Source organism: Dendrobates tinctorius, unplaced genomic scaffold, assembly GCF_039654945.1.
Source record: "Dendrobates tinctorius isolate UK_male_01 unplaced genomic scaffold, ASM3965494v1 ptg000155l, whole genome shotgun sequence".
NCBI lineage: Eukaryota > Metazoa > Chordata > Amphibia > Anura > Dendrobatidae > Dendrobates > Dendrobates tinctorius.
The window spans coordinates 507,259-528,337 of NW_027361822.1; the positions used below are offsets into that span (position 1 = coordinate 507,259).

Below are 21,079 nucleotides of genomic sequence, written 5' to 3' on the forward strand. Positions count from 1 at the left end.
AGCGCTGTCATTCAATTAGTCCCTGCGGTTTATTATGCAGCATAAACCGTGACCAATAAGATACAGTTCATATCACCAGCATAGCGTCCCTTACAGAGCTGTACTCTGTTAAGACTGTGGTCACACAGGGTCTCAATGTCCAGTACCCAGGCTCATCAGCCTCACAGATTTCTCACTCCGTCAGGGTTTACCTCATGGCTGCTACAGCTCACTGCAGACGTTCCTTTCCTTCCTCTGGGAACTCTCAGACGCTGGCAGCCATTCCCCACAGCCACTTCTCATGCTGTGTTCCCGGAGACACATCTCCTAGTGGGACCTTCCGCTCTGGACCAACCAGGTCCCTGCATTCACCCCCATGTGACCTACCCTGGCCACATTATATGGTCCATAGCCACGCCCACCGGGTCACATGACTCTGACCTCATCACAGGTCCTTCAAGCCTTTACACACTCTTTACAATAGTGCTTTAAACACACCCCCTGGGTGGGTTTGTAGGTAACCAGCACCACCCATATCTCTAGTTACTTGGAGACTTCTCCCTTACACATTGAAACAACATCTCAGCAGTATCACTGCTGATCAACACATAAGTCTCCATCCCAAAGCCACCCACTTTGGGATACATAACGGCCATTCCATATTCTGCCGTTCATCCTTTCTCCTGGGACATCCACACAGCGCCCCATAGCAAACTCGGTGGTTACTACACCACAGTATACAGAGCGGCTGCTGTAACCACTCCCCCCAGCATTGACACTGTCTCTACATTGAGGCCAACTGTCATTCAGGGTCGAGGACTCTGTTCTCTATGGGGCTGCATTGTAGTATGGGCAGTGTACTGTACTATATGTAGGACTATGGGGAGTGTATTATACTATATAGAGGACTATGAGATGCGTGTTATACTATATAGAGGACTATGGGGTGCATTATACTGTATGGAGGACTATGGGTTGTACATTGTACTATTTGGAGGACATTGGGGTGTGCATTATAGTAAAAGAGCAATATACTGCCTATCCGGAAAATGAGTTATTTCCTAATATCTTAAGTACACTTCCGGAACTGACTGTCGCCCTACCCCCAGTTGGTTTGTGCATTGTTCTTCTGTATTTCAACATGCGGCCAAACAGCTGCAAAACTTACCCCCTCCATCTTCCTCTACACTGTGTAATTCTATCCATTCCCCCTCCGTACAGCCCATGGTCACTTTTATTACCCAGACCAGTTCAGAGCAGTTTCTCCCGCCAATGATTTAGATTTCATTAGTCTATTCCAGGTCTAATTTAATAAAACACAATAATCCTAGAGACAGGAAACATATATTTTTAGAATCCGTATAATTTAGGCTACACACGGCATAATTTTGCAACTTCAAGAGCCAGCAGAAACCGGGGAAATGGTTTCTGCCCCCCAGTAACACGCATACATGTCATATTTGGTCTCAAAAGAAAGATAATTTCGTAAGAAAAAATATAATGCCCCTGTCGTCACTCTGTGAGCCCCCAGCCAGAGGAATGGCAAGTAGAAGTTTTTGACAACTTTTCAAAAGGGGCGTACGTCCTCTAACACAAACCACCAAGTGAGGTCAGCAAGGGAGGAGTCCCTAAGTTTATGGGAAAACTATTAAACAGAAACAATCATTTTGAGAGTGTTCAGAGCCTGGAGGAAGACTGCTAACATCCATGCTTTGGACTGAATCTTTACCTTTGGGAATTCCCCTCCCCTCATCGACACGTTATACCAGTGACTGAGATGTAGTAAGTTTCCTATTTTAATCTCTTTTATACCTGTCTGTATATACTGTATTTTGTCTTTTCTTGTATTTATTTTTGTAAACACTGCCTATATTTTCTGGAGGAAACCTATAATTTTACTAGTTTTGTTTTCCTTGCTCTATGATCGAACCGACACGTACTCCGCACCAAATTAAGTTACCTGTGGGTTAGTTACTTTCACAATATAGGCTTTAGTATCAAACGAGGAACTGGTGGCAGCATAGCATCCTAGTGGTATTGGGAAACCCTGGCAGAGATGGATCGGCGGTTTATGTGTGTAGTCCCGGCCTGAGACTGGTGATTTACATACCGCCCTCACTGCAGAGTACCCAATAGCCTGTACTTGACAAGGCAGCCTTTCCAGCGACTACTTATCCTATGTGCAGTTCCCTGACTGACCTGAGGGTAAGGGGGGCACCAGAGAGCTGCAAGTTCCTAACCGGAACTGAAAGCGGAAACAAAAGTTGTATTCCTGACACTGCCTATTCATCAAGTGATTGGATTGTTTATGCCGGAACAAAAATGGGTAACGAGTCCAACAACTTCAATATTGTTGATCACACTCTTTTATCGGACTAAACTCAGCGCATGTAAATAAAACCCGAAATGATTGTCATGGTGCAATAGGTTAGCATTTTTTGCCTCACTTTAAACTTTTGCTCAGGGCCGCACCTTGTATAAAATTGTCTCTGACTACAAGTCAAGCTTATACTTAGCCTCTGTTCTTGTCATCTCCGGGTTCCCACAAATGCCTGGCTACCTTTCTTTACCTTCAGCTCAGAACCACTAGAGTTGCTTTTTCTACTTCCTTACCAGATGTCTGATCTGGTCCCAAGTCTTGCCAGCTGTACTTAAGTTTCTTGGCCACTTATCAGTGGTCAGTTTAAAAGCAAGCTATTTTCATCCGTACTTGTCACGCACACCCTGCTCCAGTCTTTTTCCTTCTCTTTTTTTTTTCTTACTTGAACTTTCAATCTACAACTAAACTCTAATGGCACCAAGGGGGTCTATTTATAAAGTAAACCTATCTGCTTCCAGATTTTTCTGCACAGCTAATAGGCCGATCTTCTCTAACTCTACCCTGTTCAGCTGCAAGGATGACAACTTCCCTGCCCAGCTGCAGGACTTGACCATCTGTAACTCTCCCCTGCCCAGCTGCAGGACTTGACCATCTGTAACTCTCCCCTGCCCAGCTGCAGGACTTGACCATCTGTAACTCTCCCCTGCCCAGCTGCAGGACTTGACCATCTGTAACTCTCCCCTGCCCAGCTGCAGGACTGGCCCTCTGTAACTTTCCCCTGCCCAGCTGCAGGACTGGCCCTCTGTAACTTTCCCCTGCCCAGCTGCAGGACTGGCCCTCTGTAACTTTCCCCTGCCCAGCTGCAGGGCTAACCCTCTGGAACTCTCCCCTGCCCAGCTGCAGGGCTGACCCTCTGGAACTCTCCCCTGCCCAGCTGCAGGGCTGACCCTCTGGAACTCTCCCCTGCCCAGCTGCAGGGCTGACCCTCTGGAACTCTCCCCTGCCCAGCTGCAGGACTGACCCTCTGGAACTCTCCCCTGCCCAGCTGCAGGACTGACCCTCTGTAACTCTCCCCTGCCCAGCTGCAGAGCTGACCCTCTGGAACTGTCCTCTGCCCAGCTGCAGGGCTGACCTTCTGGAACTCTCTCCTGCCCAGCAGCAGGGCTGACCCTCTGTAACTCTCCCCTGCCCAGCTGCAGGGCTGACCCTCTGTAGCTCTTCCGTGCCCAGCTGCACGGCTGACCCTCTGTAGCTCTCCCCTGCCCAGCTGCAGGGCTGACCCTCTGTAGCTCTCCCCTGCCCAGCTGCAGGGCTGACCCTCTGTAGCTCTCCCCTGCCCAGCTGCAGGGCTGACTCTCTGTAGCTCTCCCCTGCCCAGCTGCAGGGCTGACCCTCTGTAGCTCTCCCCTGCCCATCTGCAGGGCTGACCCTCTGTAGCTCTCCCCTGCCCAGCTGCAGGGCTGACCCTCTGTAGCTCTCCCCTGCCCAGCTGCAGGACTGACCCTCTGGAGCTCTCCCCTGCCCAGCTGCAGGGCTGACCCTCTGGAGCTCTCCCCTGCCCAGCTGCAGGGCTGACCCTCTGGAGCTCTCCCCTGCCCAGCTGCAGGGCTGACCCTCTGGAGCTCTCCCCTGCCCAGCTGCAGGGCTGACCCTCTCTTTCTTCCCTGCCCAGCTTCCGACATTCCATAACGATCACATAAAAATGACTACAATAAACCATGGCATTAGCCACATAGCTACAGCACTTTTCATCAGTGCCCTGTAATTATAATATATTGTGCAGCCTCACAAATATACCATTTATTTCATACATTAATTCTCTTCAGGAGGTGCCAGGATCTGCCGTTCCTCTACACCAGGAATATGACAGTGAGTTTTCCTTGTTTTCCCGCCTTCAGTCCTCAGGTCTTAATCCTATAAAGCATCTCTGGGATGAGGTAGAATTGGTTGCTCAGAGCATCTCTGCACTTTCATCTAATTTGCGGCAACTACAAGAACCCATCCTGTTGGCATGGGCCAGTATTCCTTGGGATTCATCTCAGCACCTTGTGCAATCTATAACGTGATTATTATCTGAGGTTCTGAAGGGCAAAGAGGATCCTACGTGTTACTAGATGGGTGTCTCTAGTAATGTGGCCATTCAGTGTATATTTTATATCTGGTGGAGATGACAGGATAAAGCTGATCATAGACATTAGATGGGGTCTGGATCTTCTCAAAGGTCTTCATCTGTCAGTGACTTTTACAACATTTCTTTCAGGGTGAAGATCTGCCCCATATTAATACTACAGAGACATATGTGAGGGGTGATGAGCAGTGTAAAGAGGAGATTCCTACAGATAACCGCACAGGTGAGTAGTGACCACTAAATGCAGAGAAGCCATAGGCTCTAATCAGTCACTGGCTTGTACAGTAACTTTAGATAATCTGAGTTTTTAGGGTGTGTTCACATGAAGCGTTTGATGTGGAATTAAGGGCTGTGGTTATCTGGGTCCATTTCTCTTACAATGTGCTAAGAACTAACACACAGGTAATTGCTAACTACCTGACTGTTGTGCCCACCGATGATCTGCCAGCACAGAGCGGTATAGTTAAATGGAGCTTTTTTATGGATTCAGTGCGCTGCTGAACATAACACACAATTACTTGTGCATTAGAAGATCGATGTTTTATTCATTTCTTTTTCCCAACGCGTTTCGAAGTGCAAATCACTTCTTCCTCAGGGGATGATATACATGTTTCTCAGATAAGACCCTATCTGCTCTTTTCTCCGTTCCTATAGTGTGAATCAGCACAGAGCGGTGACAGACCACTCTTGCATTTGATTCTACGTCTTCTGGCGGCGTCATGTCAACAGAGCAGCGGCTTCTCTTCAACTCTGCTCTATTGGTGTATCTTGACTGCTGACGTCATCTGATTGATAGTTTAACTGTGGGAAGCCAGCTGTCAATCAGCATGACGTAGGAAGTCGGGCACCGTCGACAGCCTGGAAGAAGCAGTAGGTGACCGCTCTGAGCTGATGCCTGCTACAACAGGCAGGTAATTACCACTGTTAGCAACTGCCTGACTGTTTAGTTTTTAGGCCTTCAGTATTAAAAAAAAAAAAAAAAAAAAAAAAGTCTCGGACAACTTCTTAAGACTGCACACCAGTCTTAAAGAAGGGGGTCGGTGGAGTAAATAATGTTGAATTCTTAGACATAAATTTAAACCCACTTTGCCTGAGTTTGGCTTTTTACATAAGAACGGTATGCGCACATGCCTCTGAAGTGTCCAATCAGTGCAAATGTAGACAGACCCAATATATCAGGGGATATTCTGCATTCTTACATGGGTTCCTGTCGCTCCTTATGGCCAGTGGTCGAATTTTTATATAAAGGTATTCAGACGTCCCGCTGCTAAAGGGATGCAGTTTAATAAGGCTGGATGCAGATGATCATGTCAAAAATAGTCATGTTTGCAAATTGCTTGTGTCCGTGTGCAGATTTGCATTTTGGGTGGGAGCAAGAACTGCCTTCTTTTGCATGCAATATCTTGATCCGTTACAGAATAAAGTTTAGGTTAGCAAATCTATTTGATGCAAATCAAATTTCTGTAGAATTTTAGATAACTCTTTTGTGCAAGCAAATTTGAACAGTTTCAATTTGTTCAAATTGCCAATTTTCACTTTGCAGATGTTTGAATTTACCATAAAATCCTCCCGTGACTTCAGGCGTGGCTAAGCGGTTTCTCGATGATGTGATGCAGCTATAACATTACATGGTGTAGTGCAGCAAATCAGGAGAAAATATCAGAGCCTTTATAAAAGCTGAAGCAGGGAATGGTGTAACCAGAGAGAGGCAGAAGAGTGGTGCCAGCAGCCGACCTGAAGCTAGTGAGGTTGATCTGGGATACAGTGTAGCTGGGCTGGCATCTTTTCTTGCTTCATTTGAATTGCAAAATTTTTTTTCTAAATTATTAATGCACTGGAGAGCAGCAATCCAGCACAATATTTTTCAAAAGAAAATCCGAACTTTTGTGTCATTCAAAAAAAAAAAAAAAATGTTTAACTGACTGTTCTGAATTTTTCCATTTGTGTATTCATTTTTGTGAATTGGGGATACGGTAATTGTATTGGAAAAAAAATGCTAAATATAATTTACCTAAATCCAGACATACTGTATAACTGTGACTATCTGCCTCACATTTTTTTTTTTTTAAGTTGACACTTGTTTTACTAGTCAAATTTCACATGCATATATACCACACCAATACAACTGTAGTGGCTGAATTTTTGGACATGTACCTACTTAACTTTTCTTGTGGTTTTTTTTTTTTTTTTTTTTTTTTTTTTTTGAGAAGGGAAGAAAATTTTGTAAAAAAGATAAAATAGTAAATTAATTGAAAAATAGTCTGGACATTTAACTGTGGATGTCTGTTTTTGTACACCTGTATACTAGTTTATCTTGATACCCCTGCCCAAGACACCACCAATACAGCTGGATTTTTGGACATGTACCGAACTACCCAGCATGTATTCTCATGTCAATTTTGAGTAGGAGAATAATTTAGGCTGAAAAGATGATTTTTTTTTTTTTTTTTTTTTTTTTTTTTTTTTTTGTTAAACAGAATGTTGTAAAAATGTATGGAAAGAGAAATAGTGGCAATTGCAATGGACAGAATAGTGAAAAAAAAAAAAAAACAGGTGATGCCACAACTGATGTTGCTGGAGGAGGGTCAATAGCACCTGAAAGCTGTGGTCGTGGTTGTACTGGGGGTCATTTGTGTTGCAATGTGAAGGATTTACAGAAGGAGTAAAAACAGTGTATATACAAGCAAGAAAAGACTAGGAACTACAGTTCTTCATAAACACCTGAAGCAACATCTCGCCTAGTTATCTGGGAAAAGCACGCTGACCATCTATATGAACAAGACTCACGCTATCCTCCTACACGTTCTCCTGGAGTGTGTGACAATCCTACAGGTGTACACTCCCAGTCATCCACTTGTGTTCCAAACTCAACTCCAACCCGGTCAAGTTGCTGTTGGTGCTATCACTGATTTAGGACTTGGTGAACCCTTCAGAATTTTGAGAAATGGTGGTGTGTTGTCAGCCTTGCTGGAAGATGCTATTATTTCTTACAGAAAGTGGTGTCTGCTCTGTGCAGACATGGGTAGGATTACATGGGCTCTCTTTCTCTTGGCATTAAGCTTGAATGTGCTCTGCACCATAGAGCATCAACTACGGTCATGGACAATACATGTCTGTCATGGCCTATTTTGAACAGCATTGATACAGCCTTGCAACCAGAACTTAGAATTAAAACAAAATGAGACAATACAATGCAATAAGTAAATATTAATAATACATGAAAATTACATAGGGTGATTAGATGACATTATTAGGACATCATCATCCTTATTGGCAGTGGTATAAAAGTGGTCTCTCCAGAAAGCAAAGTAACCAAACATCCTAGTAGTTGGGAATAGTGGAGGACTGACCTTTAGGCTATGTGCACACGTAGCAGAAAATTTCTGCTGAAAAACCTGACTCCCTTCCCAGAAACCGCGCGTTTTTTGCGCAAACAATGCGCAGTTTTTATGCTTTTTTTTTCCGCGCGTTTTCAAGACGCATAGAAATAGCCAGAAACGCAGAAAAATCAAAGAAATTAATGAGCATGCTGCGGTTTTTTTACCGCGAAGCGTTTTTTTCGTGGTAAAAAACGCATCAGTATGCACAAAAAGTCCAAAATGCATAGAAATGAATGGGAAGCTTATTTTTAGCGGTTTTATTGGAAAATCCGCTCAAAATACCGCTAAAAAAACGCTGTGTGAACACAGCCTTATTATTTTATGTAACTGATCTGCTCAAAAGTATAAATAGAAGTCTTTCATGTTTCTACCCATGGCGAAACAGGAGAGGTAAGCTGTCCCACTAGGGAAGGATTCAAGGGGGCACCCCTGATACTTGCCCTGTGCAACACTGAACTCCCCCCTAGGGTTGCTAGACAGGTTATTTGACCCCATGTGGCAATCACATTCCTATCCCTGTCTTACCCTAAGTACCATCCTGAATAGTGAGTAGGACAGCAGGAATGCTAGTCCTGCTCTATTGTAAAGGCACAGAGGGGAAACGGATAGGGATAAAAGAAAACTGCAGTCATACAAAAATACCCTCAAACAATCTAGTGTCAAATAAGGAAGGAGAGGGTGAGGCAAACCAAATGGGAATAGAGACTGGGAGACACATACAAACCAAATACACCCATGTCTCCTCCAACTCCAAATGCCTGCTCCTATCTCAGCTCACTTGATCTGCTCCAAACCAGGTAGTTGCAAGTGATCACTGGAACCAACTGAAGCTTGGAGGAGAGGATTTAAACCAGGTAGAAATAATGAGCTCAGAACAGCTGAGACAGCTCAGGACGGTGAGCTTCAGGAGGCAAATGGGACTGTTTAACCGTTGCAAGAACAGAGCAAGGAAAACCTGCTAATAGGGAAGGTGAAGCAGGTCTAACCAGATGAATGTGTAACCAGACGCCTCGATCTTCTGGCCCCACTCGGTCGCGGCATCCTCTTGACACGATCTACTTTTAGTGTGAAAAGCTGATGTAGTTTTACATCAAATTTATGAATAAATTTACATTTTGAAAGATTCACATACTTTCAAGCACCAGTGTTAAGGCTAAAGGATCTACAAAAGAACCAGGCATGGCAAACTATGTTTGTAGATGACACTGCTGCAAATACTTTTTCTGATTCCCACAGTGCTCCCATATTCATATATTCAGCTAATGTTTCTATTGGCATGCCTGACATAAAGTATGAGACGGGCTAATTCTCCTATCTTCTATCCACGGTTTAGGTATATTAAAAATATATAAAATCTTTACCTCTTACCCAAAGCCATGACTTGTGTACATGACCAATCTGCTCCAATGTGCTTTACTCTGTGCTATAGTGCATGCACCTGTCAGAGAATATATGAGATGGAATCACCTAATAAAACTGATCTCAAATCTAGGGATGAACAGGCCTGTGGATGGTCGGGTTCAGTCGAACTTTAGTCCAATGTTCAGTTTGGGCATTAGACCTTGACCCCAAACCCAGTAGAAATCAATGGGAACCCGAACTTTGGTGCTGTAAAATGGTCATGGTAAGGGCTAGAGGGGCTGCAAAAGGAATCAAAATGGGGATAAGAGCAGGACAATTGCCCTGAAAACAAATATAAAAAGGAAAATGACTTGGCAAAGAATAAAAAAAAAATCTTGAACCAGGAGGCGGAGGTCCAAGTGAAGGAGGAGATGGATGTGGCTGTGCAGGTGTAAGAAATGGAGGACGAGGTAGCCACCAGTGTTTTTTTTGGGGGGCAACTCTAAAAACAAGCTCTGTGGTGGCACACTGCATACAACCAGTGTAATAATAATCTGCTGGCTACTCTCGCTCTCTGTATACAGGCCATGTGATAAATGAGGGGATGTAAGGAATGAGAAGAGTATCAAATAGGTGACGTGGCTGTGTTGCTGCTGGTGGTGTAGTAGCTGCTACAGGTAGAGATTATGTGGTCGATCTATGCCTTCTACGCTCCCAAATGAAACACCTTCCTTTGGTGCACCAAGGTGTCACAACGTTGTGCGTAATTACGTAGGACCGAGTACCGCTGAAAGAATGGTAAGGCCAGTAGAGGCGGTTTTAGATTGGATGGCTGAGTGTCTTCAGGTCTTTCACTTTGTCTTCCACCCAGTCGCATGCTGAAAGTGCAGAGTTGGCACTTGCGGCCCATGGGCTTCTGTCTTCCACTTCAACCCCTTGCGAATTAGGCAAGCAATCTGAGCCCCAAGTCATGCAGCAGTCACTTCTTGTTTTTGATGATTCCACTAGCTGTGGTTCCATGGGCCATCCACCTGGCCCTGCCCTACAAGTGGAAGAGATTGAGTGCACTGATAATCAACCACTTGTTCTGTTTGAGTATAAGTATGTGGGAGGGGTAGTGCAAATGGTGAGTGCACCACCATAGCACATCTTTGGTGGTGATGATGAAACACAGGTGCCACCTGCTGCAGCTTTCTGCTGTGTGCAGACCAGCAACAAGGGCAGGGGTGAGGACTGGGTGGAGGATTATTATTATTTTTTATAGCGCCATTGATTCCTTGGTGCTATACATGAGAAGGGTTACATTCAAATAGAAATTACAATTGAATAAATTTCATTTTGCCAGACAGGTATATGGGTGAGAGGACCCCACCCTCACATCTTTACATTTTACAGGATAATGGAGAAGTAGACAGTAGGTGTGGTTGTTGCAGCAGCTCTGGTGCTGGTGAGGCGGCAGCTCTGCTAGTGATGAGGTGGCAGCTTGATTGTTGCAGGCTGTAAGTTGTTCTGAAGAGAAGAGTTTTCAAGTTCCTCTTGAAAGTTCCGAATGTAGGGGATAGTCGGATATGTTGAGTCACAGAATGCCAGAAGATGGGGGATACTAGGGTGAACTCTTGCAGGTGAATGGATGAGGAGTGTATTGATTGTGGAGGAGAGAAGGAGGTCTTGAGAGGATCTAAAGCCCCCGTTACACATAGCGATATCGCTAGCAATATCGCTGTAACGTCACCGATTTTGTGACGTAGCAGCGATATTGCTAGCGATATCGCTATGTCTGATACTTGCCTCCGACCAGCTCACCCGCTGCTCATCGCTGGTCGCACGAGAACGTCCTGGACCATTTCTCGACGGGCGCTTCCTGTGGCGCCGACGAGCGACGCGGGCGGAGGACGTCAGGATCGCCACGTCTGACAGGTAAGTAGCAACCCCCGACCCCTGCTATGTCGCTGGTGAGATCTGCCTGTGTGGCTGCTCACTAGCGACCACTTAGCGATGCACCAGCGATCCATATTGTTGTCGGAATCGCTGGTGCATCGCTAAGTGTAACGGTACCCTAAGATTATGTGGTGGGAGATATCCGGAGACTAGTTCAGAGTTAAATGGGGAAAACAGATTATGGATGGCTTTGAAGGTCAGTGTTAGTATCTAGTAGCTTGAAGTGTATGTATTGTTAAATTGGGCACCTATGAAGGGATTTGCAGAGGTGGATTAGTCGGGCAGCAAAGTTAAGGCTAGCCTGGCAAGGTGTGATGTTGCGATGAAATGGGGGGGATTATGAGGTTCTAGTCCCAACATGGAGTCAAGGCCATTCTAGTGACATGGGCAGTTCAGAGGGAAGAGGTGGTGGTCACGCTGCCACAGCTGCACAGCAAAAGTAGGAGCAGGGTGCAAAAGCACAGTGTCCTGCCCCTAACCAGAGTGTCAGCTCCACTGTGCCAACGAGATGATCCCACTGTGCCAACGAGATGATCATACCAAAGCCAGTTCAAAGTACCTTCCTGACAAGACACAGGTTGTCTGCACGCTGTGCCGTCAGAGACTGAAGCGAACTGGGTAGTTAGCGTACACTCTGGTCAAATATAGACATGGTGCAGGTGCAACGGACCAGTAGGTCCTAATCACAAGTTAATTTAATTCACCGCACACTCAAACAGACTTTATGCAAGTTTGCATAAAGTCTGTTTGAGTGTGCGGTGAATTAAATTAACTAGAGACTGAAGCAAGGCATAAATGATGTTAACCTGTTTAACCACCTGCATGACGAAGCATCTGAATGCAATGCACGAGCTGCAGTGGAGTACACACCTGAAGATCTGAGCCTCCTTCAGCACCCTCTTCTGCATTCTTGGCCTTTTCATACTGCTCACAAGTCATTTATAATGGTGTAACATTGGGATCATGGGATCCACAGTATGTAGTTACCAGTCGCCACTACTTTTCCAGGTAGGCTATCATTGCCCTGCAAGAACATGTTGCAGAGAAAACCAGGTGTGCATTGTACAATGCCACCAGTGGCAAGGTCCGCATAACCACCGATACATGGACCAGTAAGCACGGGCATTGATGTTATATCTTCCTAACTGCCCACTGGGTAAGTGTAGTAATGGCTGGGACTGAGGCAGAAAGCGTTTTGCCATATATCCTACCACCACTGATGATTGATGGATTTTTATTTTTTTTTTTTTAAGTTTTCTCATCCATATTTCCTCCTCTACCTACTCAGCTTCCTTCACCCTCTTGTCATCCGATCACCATAACCCTTGAAACACCAACTTCAGCACAGGCAGGGGGAAACATCAGCAGGCTGTTCTGAAACTCATCTGTTTGAGGGAAATATTCCACACGGTGCAGGAGCTATGGATGAAGATCAGCCGACAGACTGATGACTGGTTGGAGCCACTGAACCTCTAGCCAAGCCTGGTGGTGGTCGGTAACGGGCAAAATATTGTAGCAGTTCTAGGTCTAGCTGATTTTACGCACATCCATTTCCTGGCATAGGTGCTGAATTTGGTGCTTCCTGAAAAATTACCCCGAGATGTCAGAGCTGCTGCAGAAAGTGCAGGCCGTTTGTGCATGCTTTCGGCATTCTTATTCTGGCCACGCTGCTGGATCCCTGCTTCAAGGACTATGTGCTATCATTGGAGCATGATTAGAAAATGCAGTAATACAAGTGCACTCTGGTAGACGCACTACTGACAGTGTTCCCACCTGACAGCTGGGGCTTTATGGAGGCACACAGTGGAGGAAGAAGAGGAATTCCTCAATGCAGCTTGTGCACCAGCATCACCTCGGAAGGGAAGGTTAGCCTGGATAAAATGTGGAAAACCTTCCACAGCACCCCACAACATCCAACACCACCATCTGATACGGTTCGTATTAACAGGAGTCAGTGTTTCAGCAATGTGGTGCAAAAGTTTGTGGCCACACACTCACGTACTAAGTGATGGGTCTGCCCTGTTTAACTACTGGGTCTCCAAATTGCATGCCCTTTACACCTTGGAGATGCTGGCCTATGCTGTTCCAAGCCGGAACATGTGTTTAGCAGGGCAGGAGTTGTGATCACAGAAAGGCGCATCCGCCTGGCCACAGCCAACGTGGGCAAGCTCATTCATTAAAATTAACCAGGTGTGGATCCCACAGGACTTGACGGTACATTTTTGCTGAATATAGCAGTATGCCAGCTGCATCAACCCGCTGGTATACTCCACCACAATTTTAGTTCTGTTTGCCATTCCCTATTTGCCATTTTGTTGCCTTCATAAATTTAAAAAAAGGCTGTATTGCTGAGTACACCCACCCAGGTTTTTGGCAGGGTATTAACACAGAGGTTCTCTGTATGCATGCTGCACCTGAACACTGTCCCTCACTAGAGCTGTGTCCTATCGCTACGCTTATCAGAGCAGAATGGCGCTGTCACCCAGTATCTGGCAGTTATACAAGCCGGTTCACGGGGTGTACTGGCTAATCACAGCCATGCGAAAACTGGAAGAGCCCACAGCCTAAAAGCTTGATTGGCTGTGCTGCAGCCAGTCACGTACTCTCTTCTCGGCAAGTGGCTTGGGGATGCGTCAGCAAGGGTTAATCTATCTCCTATTTCACTCAATCCAGCATTCAACCTCTGTTCTATGCTGTAATGGGTGCATAGATCACACACCGACACGGACCACGCACCCCGCTTCACACACGCTGCCACCATTCACCGCACATAGGGGCGATAAGTCTCGGAAATACTACTACTAATGTCTGCCAATTACTAGGATCACACATTCTGAGGTTATGGATTCTTTTAGCGTATACAAGGTTCAAATTTATTAAAGGTTTAAGCTTTAATCGAAAAGGTACAGTGCTTAAAATAAAAGGATATAAAAAGTGACATACAAATATGCCAAACAGTTATAAAATAAAAGGGAGAAACATACAGAAGTATCTAAACTGTTATTCTGTTCCCTGAGGGGGGATATGAAATGAATAACATCAGCTTGGTTGCCCTCAATCTGTGAACAACTTTCTTTTGTGTAGGGCCCAAGTTTTAGTCTCAGAGGCTCAGCCTGGAGATCAGATTTCTAGACAGCCTCTCATGTTAATATTCTATTTCCTGGTTTGTGACTGGACCTGTGACGACCGTCTGCGAATCTGGGCTGCAGTAGGAACAGCTCCCCGAGTAACCTCGAGACCCTTAACCCCTATACAGGGATCTGGAATTGTAGCAAGGCCCAGGGGGTAGCTGTCTAGAGGAGCAGTGGACCAGAGCAGGACTGCCGCCAAGGGGTTAAAACTAAAACCCATAATCGTGGTCCGAAGGCAGGAGTGGGAGGCCGGCGGGCAGCAGAGGTGCAAAATCAGCAGGCAAAAGAAGGGTCTAAAGTCCAGGCCAAGGTCAGTAAAAAACCAGGAGGGCAGCAAAGGTACAAAATCAGCAGGCAGAAGAAGGGTTCAGGAATCCAAGCTAAGGTCAGCATCAAAAATCAGGAGAGAGGCAGAGGTACAAAAACGGCAGGCAATAGAATGGTCAGGAATCCAGGCTGAGGTCAGAGTTAACTATAGCAAATCACACAATAGCACGGAGGGGAACCAAGAATATATCCGGCGGCTTGCAAGACCAGGCCCAAGGTATTTGAGGGATCAGGTCATCCCTCACAGGTTCCCGAACTGATGATGTCATTAGGACCGCCCCCAGGACTTGGCCAAATGGTGATGCAGTAATCCCCTGATGACTGACAGAGGGGCGGAGCCTGCACCCACCAGATGCCTGCACAGGAGCCCCTTCTCTGTCACCAACATCACATCACGAACCACGGCGCCTCTCAGTGGCCGAGGCAGGAACAGCCGTCCCCGAGTCTGACGGCGAAGTGACGGTCCGGCGCCTCCTAGTGGCAGAGACTGGAACAGCAGGCCCAGAGTCTGACGGCGGCGTGACAGACCGGCGCCTCCTAGTGGCCGAGGCCGGAACAGCAGGCCCCGAGTCTTGCGGCGACGTGCCAGTCCGGCGCCTCCTAGTGGCTTTTTTCCCATAGTAAATAGAAATAGTCAGGCTGCAAATACTGTAGGTTCCATTTGATGTCTCCCTTCAAAGGCATCAGAGGTGTGAAATGGTTCCATTCTCTGCGTTCTCAGGATGGCATCCCGGGGTCTGAGACCCTGTGACCAGGAAAGCTGCCTTTTCTCAGGATACCATAGGTTATGACCTTTGTGAAGAGCTGCAGCCTAAGCACAGATGGTAAGTTACTGCCGGTCAGCTCCCGAGTGTGTATTTGGTACCTCCCCGCCTTTGCGAGATAAGCCATCAGCGTTGTCGTGATCAATTCCCTTCTTATGTTGAATTGTAAAATCATATTGCTGTAATGTCAGACTGCACCTAAGCAATTTCCCGTTGTCCCCAACTACCCTGTTGAGCTAACTCCAGTGAGTTATGATCTGTAATCACGGTGAAGTGGTACCCATATAGGTATGGTTGCAGTTTCTGCAGAACCTACACAATTGCTAAACTTTCCTTTTCAGTTGTGGCATAAGCCACTTCTCGGGGCAGAAATTTCCTGCTTAAGTAGAGAATTGGGTGCTCCTCACCTTGCTGGTTCACCTGGCTGAGAACCGCACCTAGCCCATAGGTGCTGGCATCTGTCTGCACTACAAACCTGCAAGTGAAATATGGGACCTGAAGGAAGGGTGAGCTAGCCAATGTGAGCTTTAGGGCAGAAAATGATTCCTCACATTGAGGGGTCCAGGAAACAAATTGAGGGGAGCTTCCTCCTGGTCAGATCAGTTACCGGTTTAGCCAGAGCTAGTGTAGCACAAACTTCCTATAATAGCAAGACGTACCCAGGAAGGACAGTAACTGCTTCTGGGTTCGTGGGGTGGGCCAGGCTGTAATGGCTTCTACCTTTTCTAGCTCAGGTTTTAGCAGCCCTCCCCCACCCGCTGTCCGAGGTATTGTACTTCCCGCATGGCTACCTGACACTTCCAAGACTTAACAGTAAGACCTGCAGTTTTGAGCCTCTGCAACACCTGAGAAAGATGTACAGGGTGTTCCTCCCAAGAATTACTAAAAAGGCTAGATCATCGAGATAAGCAAAGGCAAAGCCATCAAATCCTTCCAATAAGTGATTAACCAACCTCTGAAAGGTGGCAGGGCATTTTTTCATACCAAATGGCATCACCAGGAACTCAAACAGTCCAAATGGCGTTATAAAGGCAAACCTCTCCTGAGCTTCTTTAGTAAGGGTTATCTGCCAAAATCCCATACTTAGGTCCATGATAGTGAGGTACGATGCATTTGCTAGCTGCTCTAACAGCTCTTCTATCCTTGGCATTGGGTAGGCCTCAAATGTTGTAAGTAGATTTAATTTCCTATAGTTTGCACAGAACCTGGTAGTACGGTTCTTTTTGGGGACGAGAATCACCGGTGAGGTCCAGGCACTCTGGGATGTTTGTATTACCTCAAGGTTTAGCATCTCCTCTACCTGTTCCTTCATGTGTGCCTTTACCTCTGCTGACACCCTGTATGCAGACTGCCTTACTGGGGAATTAGTACCAATGTCCAGGTGATGAGTTGCTAAGTGAATCCTCCCGGGCTTCCCTGTGAAGACTTCTGTGAACTTGCTGAGAACCCCCATCAGCTCAGACCTCTGACTGTGGAATAGCTCACGATTAAACTCTGCTGACTCCAGGGACTCCATATTCGGAGTCCCAGCCCCCACATCTAGTAACAGATCAGCCTCCCCCTCTTCAGGCATGCTACATGATGAGTATGCAATATATTTACATGGAATACTTTCTGACGCTTTGCATGTTCATCTTGGGTCAACACATAGTTAACATCAGTTAACCGCTTGTGTACAGTGTATGGTCTCTCCCATGCGGCCTGTAACTAATTCTGTAACATAGGGACCAACACCCAAACCTTCTGCACCTCCTCATAGGCCCTCAGTCTGGCATTACGGTCATACCAGACCTTCTGGTTGATTTGGGCCTGGGTCACTTTCTCATGGGCCAGGTTGCTCAGTTTTTGCATACTTTCCCTGAGTCGCAATACATATTCAATCACCGAGACGACCGTAGTTTTGGGATCGCCCTCCAAACAGTCCTTAATCAAATCAAGTGGCCCTCTGAGTCTGACACTCCTCCCATAAACCACTTCAAAGGGGGAGAATCCTGTAGACGCCTGGTGTACCTCTCTGTACGCAAACAGATGAGGGAGGTACCGCTCCCAGATGGCCCTGTGTGACGCGACCCGATGACCGGTCGGTCACCAAACAACAAGACAAATAAGGGCAAATCGGGGACACAATTACAACGGTGGGCCCTACTATAGGGAACGGTGAAAGGGACACCTCCTGCACTCTCCTAAGGATGTGCCCTGATCTCCCTGACGTCCCTATACAGGTTCTTTAAACCTGTCACCGAGCAGGATACCTTAGCCCTCACTTGCCCTGCACCTATCCCTCAATAGGGAATTGGTAAGTGCGGACACTGGTCCCACCGCTGCACTAGTATAACACCAAGAAAGATAACAGACAAGGTAAGACAAACAACACTTAGCTTTCTCTGCTGCAATGCACCGAGCAGCGAGTAAGGCACCAGATCAGCATTCAGCAGAAGCACCACTGCTCTCAGCCAGCTCCTGTCTTGACCACGGTTGGTATCCAAAAGGAAGTTTATCACCAACATCAGCTGATGCCTCAGGTGACCTTATACAGGAAGGTGGGAGTGGTCACCACCAGCAGACTACCTAAACAGTAACACCAGTGGCCACTGGGGGGAAAACTGACATTAACCCCCATGGCCAGAAAGGAAAAAAGTTTAAACGTGAGCAGCCCAAACTGACACAGATCCAAAAATGGATCGTGACTCCAGTCTCTTCCTTCAGTGTCCACCAGCATTTTGAGCGTTTGTTTTAATGCCCGTTAAAACGCTCAGTCTGTTGGTTTGGGGATGATAGGCGCTGGCCACAAAATGCTGCACTTGTAATTTTTCGCAGAGGCTTTCCATCAGATTGGACATGAATTGGGTTTGCTGATCGGTTAACATTACCCTGGGGAAACCCACATGAGAGACAACAGTCAGTAAAGCATCAGCTATTTTGTCTGCTCGGATGGAGGACCATGCCACAGCTTCCGGATATCGTGTAGCATAGTCAACCACTGTGAGGATGAACCTTTTGCCAGAGCTGCTAGGTTTTGCAAGTGACCCTATGATAGCCACAGCGACTCATTGTAAAGGCTCATGGATCACTGGCAGTGGCATCAATGGGGTTTTCTGTATATTCCAGGACTTTCCGACTCTGACCAACTGCGCAGGATCGACAATAATTGACTCCATCTGTCCTCATCTTGTCAGGCGAGCTTTAGTCTTTTGTACTCCAAGGTGTCCAGCCAGAGGGATTTCATGAGCAATTTTCATTAATTGTTCCCTAAATGGATAAGGAATTACCAGATGCTTTTTGCAGTCCCAATGCTCTGTAGGATCAGTGAGGAGAGTTTCTTTATACAGTGTACCCTGGTCCCAGTATATTCTCTCTTTTTTTCAGAAGAAGTAGGGGATTGGTCTGCAAGACATCTGCGCTTCTCCAGGCTGACATCTGTCTGCAGAGCCTCCTGGAAGCTCTGGCTGTAAGTCCTGGCCTAGTGTGAATGCCAGTTTCTGGTCTGAAGCTGAGTCTACAGTGTCGGTTATAAGGGACCTCGATGGGTCTGCCATGTGAGGAGGCTCCCGGGCCATAGTATGGCCCTCCTTTTCTGTCAGTTCTATCTGAGACTCATCCTCTAATCTCTGGGGTTGAGTCTGAGCCGCAGCCTGACTCTGGGTCACATCTGCCACATGTGTACATTCCTGTGCAATGGTACATTTTCTCTCTTTGCAAGGCTCTCAGGTGGGTCACCATCCTCCCCAAGTCTGTGCCTAGCAACACATTGGTGGGGATGGCCTCTGATTCTCCCACTTCTCTCAGTCCTTTCCCTGCTCCCCAGTCGAGGTACACACAGGCCATGGACACGGCAGGGCTAACCCCTCCAACCCTGGTTCTAGACAGTCTTTCCTGGTATGATATCTGCAGGGCTTACCATTTCTCTATGCACCAAAGTTACCTTTGCTCCAGTGTCTGAGGCCAATGGTAACTTTATTTCCAACAGTGACAGATTGACAGTTCTCATTGGTCCTCACATCAGAGCGGCCACAAAGAGGACAGAAGGTGGGGGCCCAGACGGCTTTGAGGTTGTAGATGGGCGTTTCTCCCCATCAGGGCAGACTGCACTAACATGTCCCACTTTGTTGCAGGAGAAGCATTGGCGTGCATCGCCTAAAGAATGTCTAGTCCCCGGACCCCATAGGTGGTGGGCTTCGACAGCACTGGTGATTGACCGGCAGAGGGAGAAGGGTCCTCGTTTGGCTAACCTCCCTTCCAACTGAATCCCGGTGGCTTCCAGGCATCATGTTAGCCACATAACAGTCTGCAGTGTTTGCAACCTGATCCACAGTTTGTGGCTCTCAATCACACACATTGTTGTACGTCCGTGGGGCACATATGAAGAAATTGATCCTTGACCATAAGATCCGTTAAGTCCTCAAAACTGGTAACAGAAAGTCCCTTGATCCATTGGTGGAACCTGGTCCTCAAGGTGCTCACGACATCCGCATGGCTGTCAGTGGATCCACGTTGTAGGTTCCTGAACTTTCTCCAATACACTTCTGAGGTTAGGTTGTATTTCCTGAACAGGGCCTCTTTTATTGCCTCATAGCTCCTATCCAGCTCTGGTGGGAGGCCAGTGAAAACTTCCAGGGCTTTGCCTCTCATCCCTGGAGTTAGATGCTGCGCCCACTTCTCACGGGGTAGATGGTATTGCCAGCAGGTTTTTTCAAACCCCCGAAGAAAAGTATCTAAGTCCGTATCCATTTCCATCAGGGGGAAGTTTTTCAATTGTGGTCTCCTTGGATTTATGTCCTGGGAGGGGGTTAGCTGAGGACCGTTACCACTCTCTGTTTGAGCCATCTGAAGCTTGAACTCTCTCTCTCAGCCTGGCGTTCTTCAGCAACAGCCTTCCTCTCAGCCTGTCACTACTGTAGAATGAGCTGCAGATACAGATTGGGATTACTTGTTCCCAACTGTTGTAATGCCAATTGTAAAGTCCATAGGCTCCTCAGCACTGGCATTACTGGCACCTCCATCAGGTATCTCCGGTCCAAGAGCTGGCATTGCTTGATCTCTCTGAGGTGGACTCTCGCTCGACCAAGGCGCGCATCAGCAGTTCCTTGGATTTGTCGGCGGTCTGTATTCCTCTCTGCTCACAGAGGTCAATCAGAGCCTCCTTGCTCCTGCTTCTTGTACAGGGCTGCCATATCCATGAACAGCCTTTTAACAAATAAAAGATAGAAAAGAAAAACGGGGAAAGGAAACTGTTTGCAAGTATGTCAGGCTGCAAATAGGTTCCATTTGATGTCTCCCTTCAAAAGCATCAGAGGTGTGAAATGATTCCATTTGTGCATCCTCAGAAAGGCACCCTGGGGTCTGAGACCCTTGTGACCAGGAAAGCTGCCTTTTCTCAGGATACCATAGGTTATGACCTTTGTGAAGAGCTGCAACCTAAGAACAGATGCTAATTTACTGCCGGTCATACATAACCTACAAATACATATTTTCACTTCACAGCCTTTCATCAAACTATATTCGGCATCTGAACACCAACAATACAACGGTCTTCCGGAGACAGTCTGTGTGCGAAGTTCAGCACTGGACACTAGGTGTCCGGACAATCTCCGAACTTTACAGTTCAGGTTCTCATCTCTACTCACTTCCATTAGATGATACTGACATTTGACTAGAAATACAACAAGATGGGACAAAGTAAGAACTTGACTTGGCCTCAGAAGATTTTGTGGGATAATTTTAAAAAGATTGTGAAGTAGATTTTATTGAAAATAGTTTGGAAGATGAGACCC

At 46.6% G+C, this 21,079-nt stretch overlaps 1 protein-coding gene across 2 annotated transcripts in view; it reads left to right on the forward strand.

The window, feature by feature from the left end:
* LOC141050946 (uncharacterized) overlaps window positions 1–21,079 on the forward strand; it is a 277,364-nt gene that overhangs the window by 152,950 nt on the left and 103,335 nt on the right. The window contains exon 9 of one of the 2 annotated variants that reach the window (XM_073547667.1): window positions 4,560–4,650. The exons of the other annotated variant lie outside the window; for it this stretch is intronic. Within the exon in view, the coding sequence (XP_073403768.1) occupies window positions 4,560–4,650 (91 nt within the window). The remainder of the gene's footprint in view (window positions 1–4,559; window positions 4,651–21,079) is intronic. 2 annotated transcript variants of the gene reach the window in all.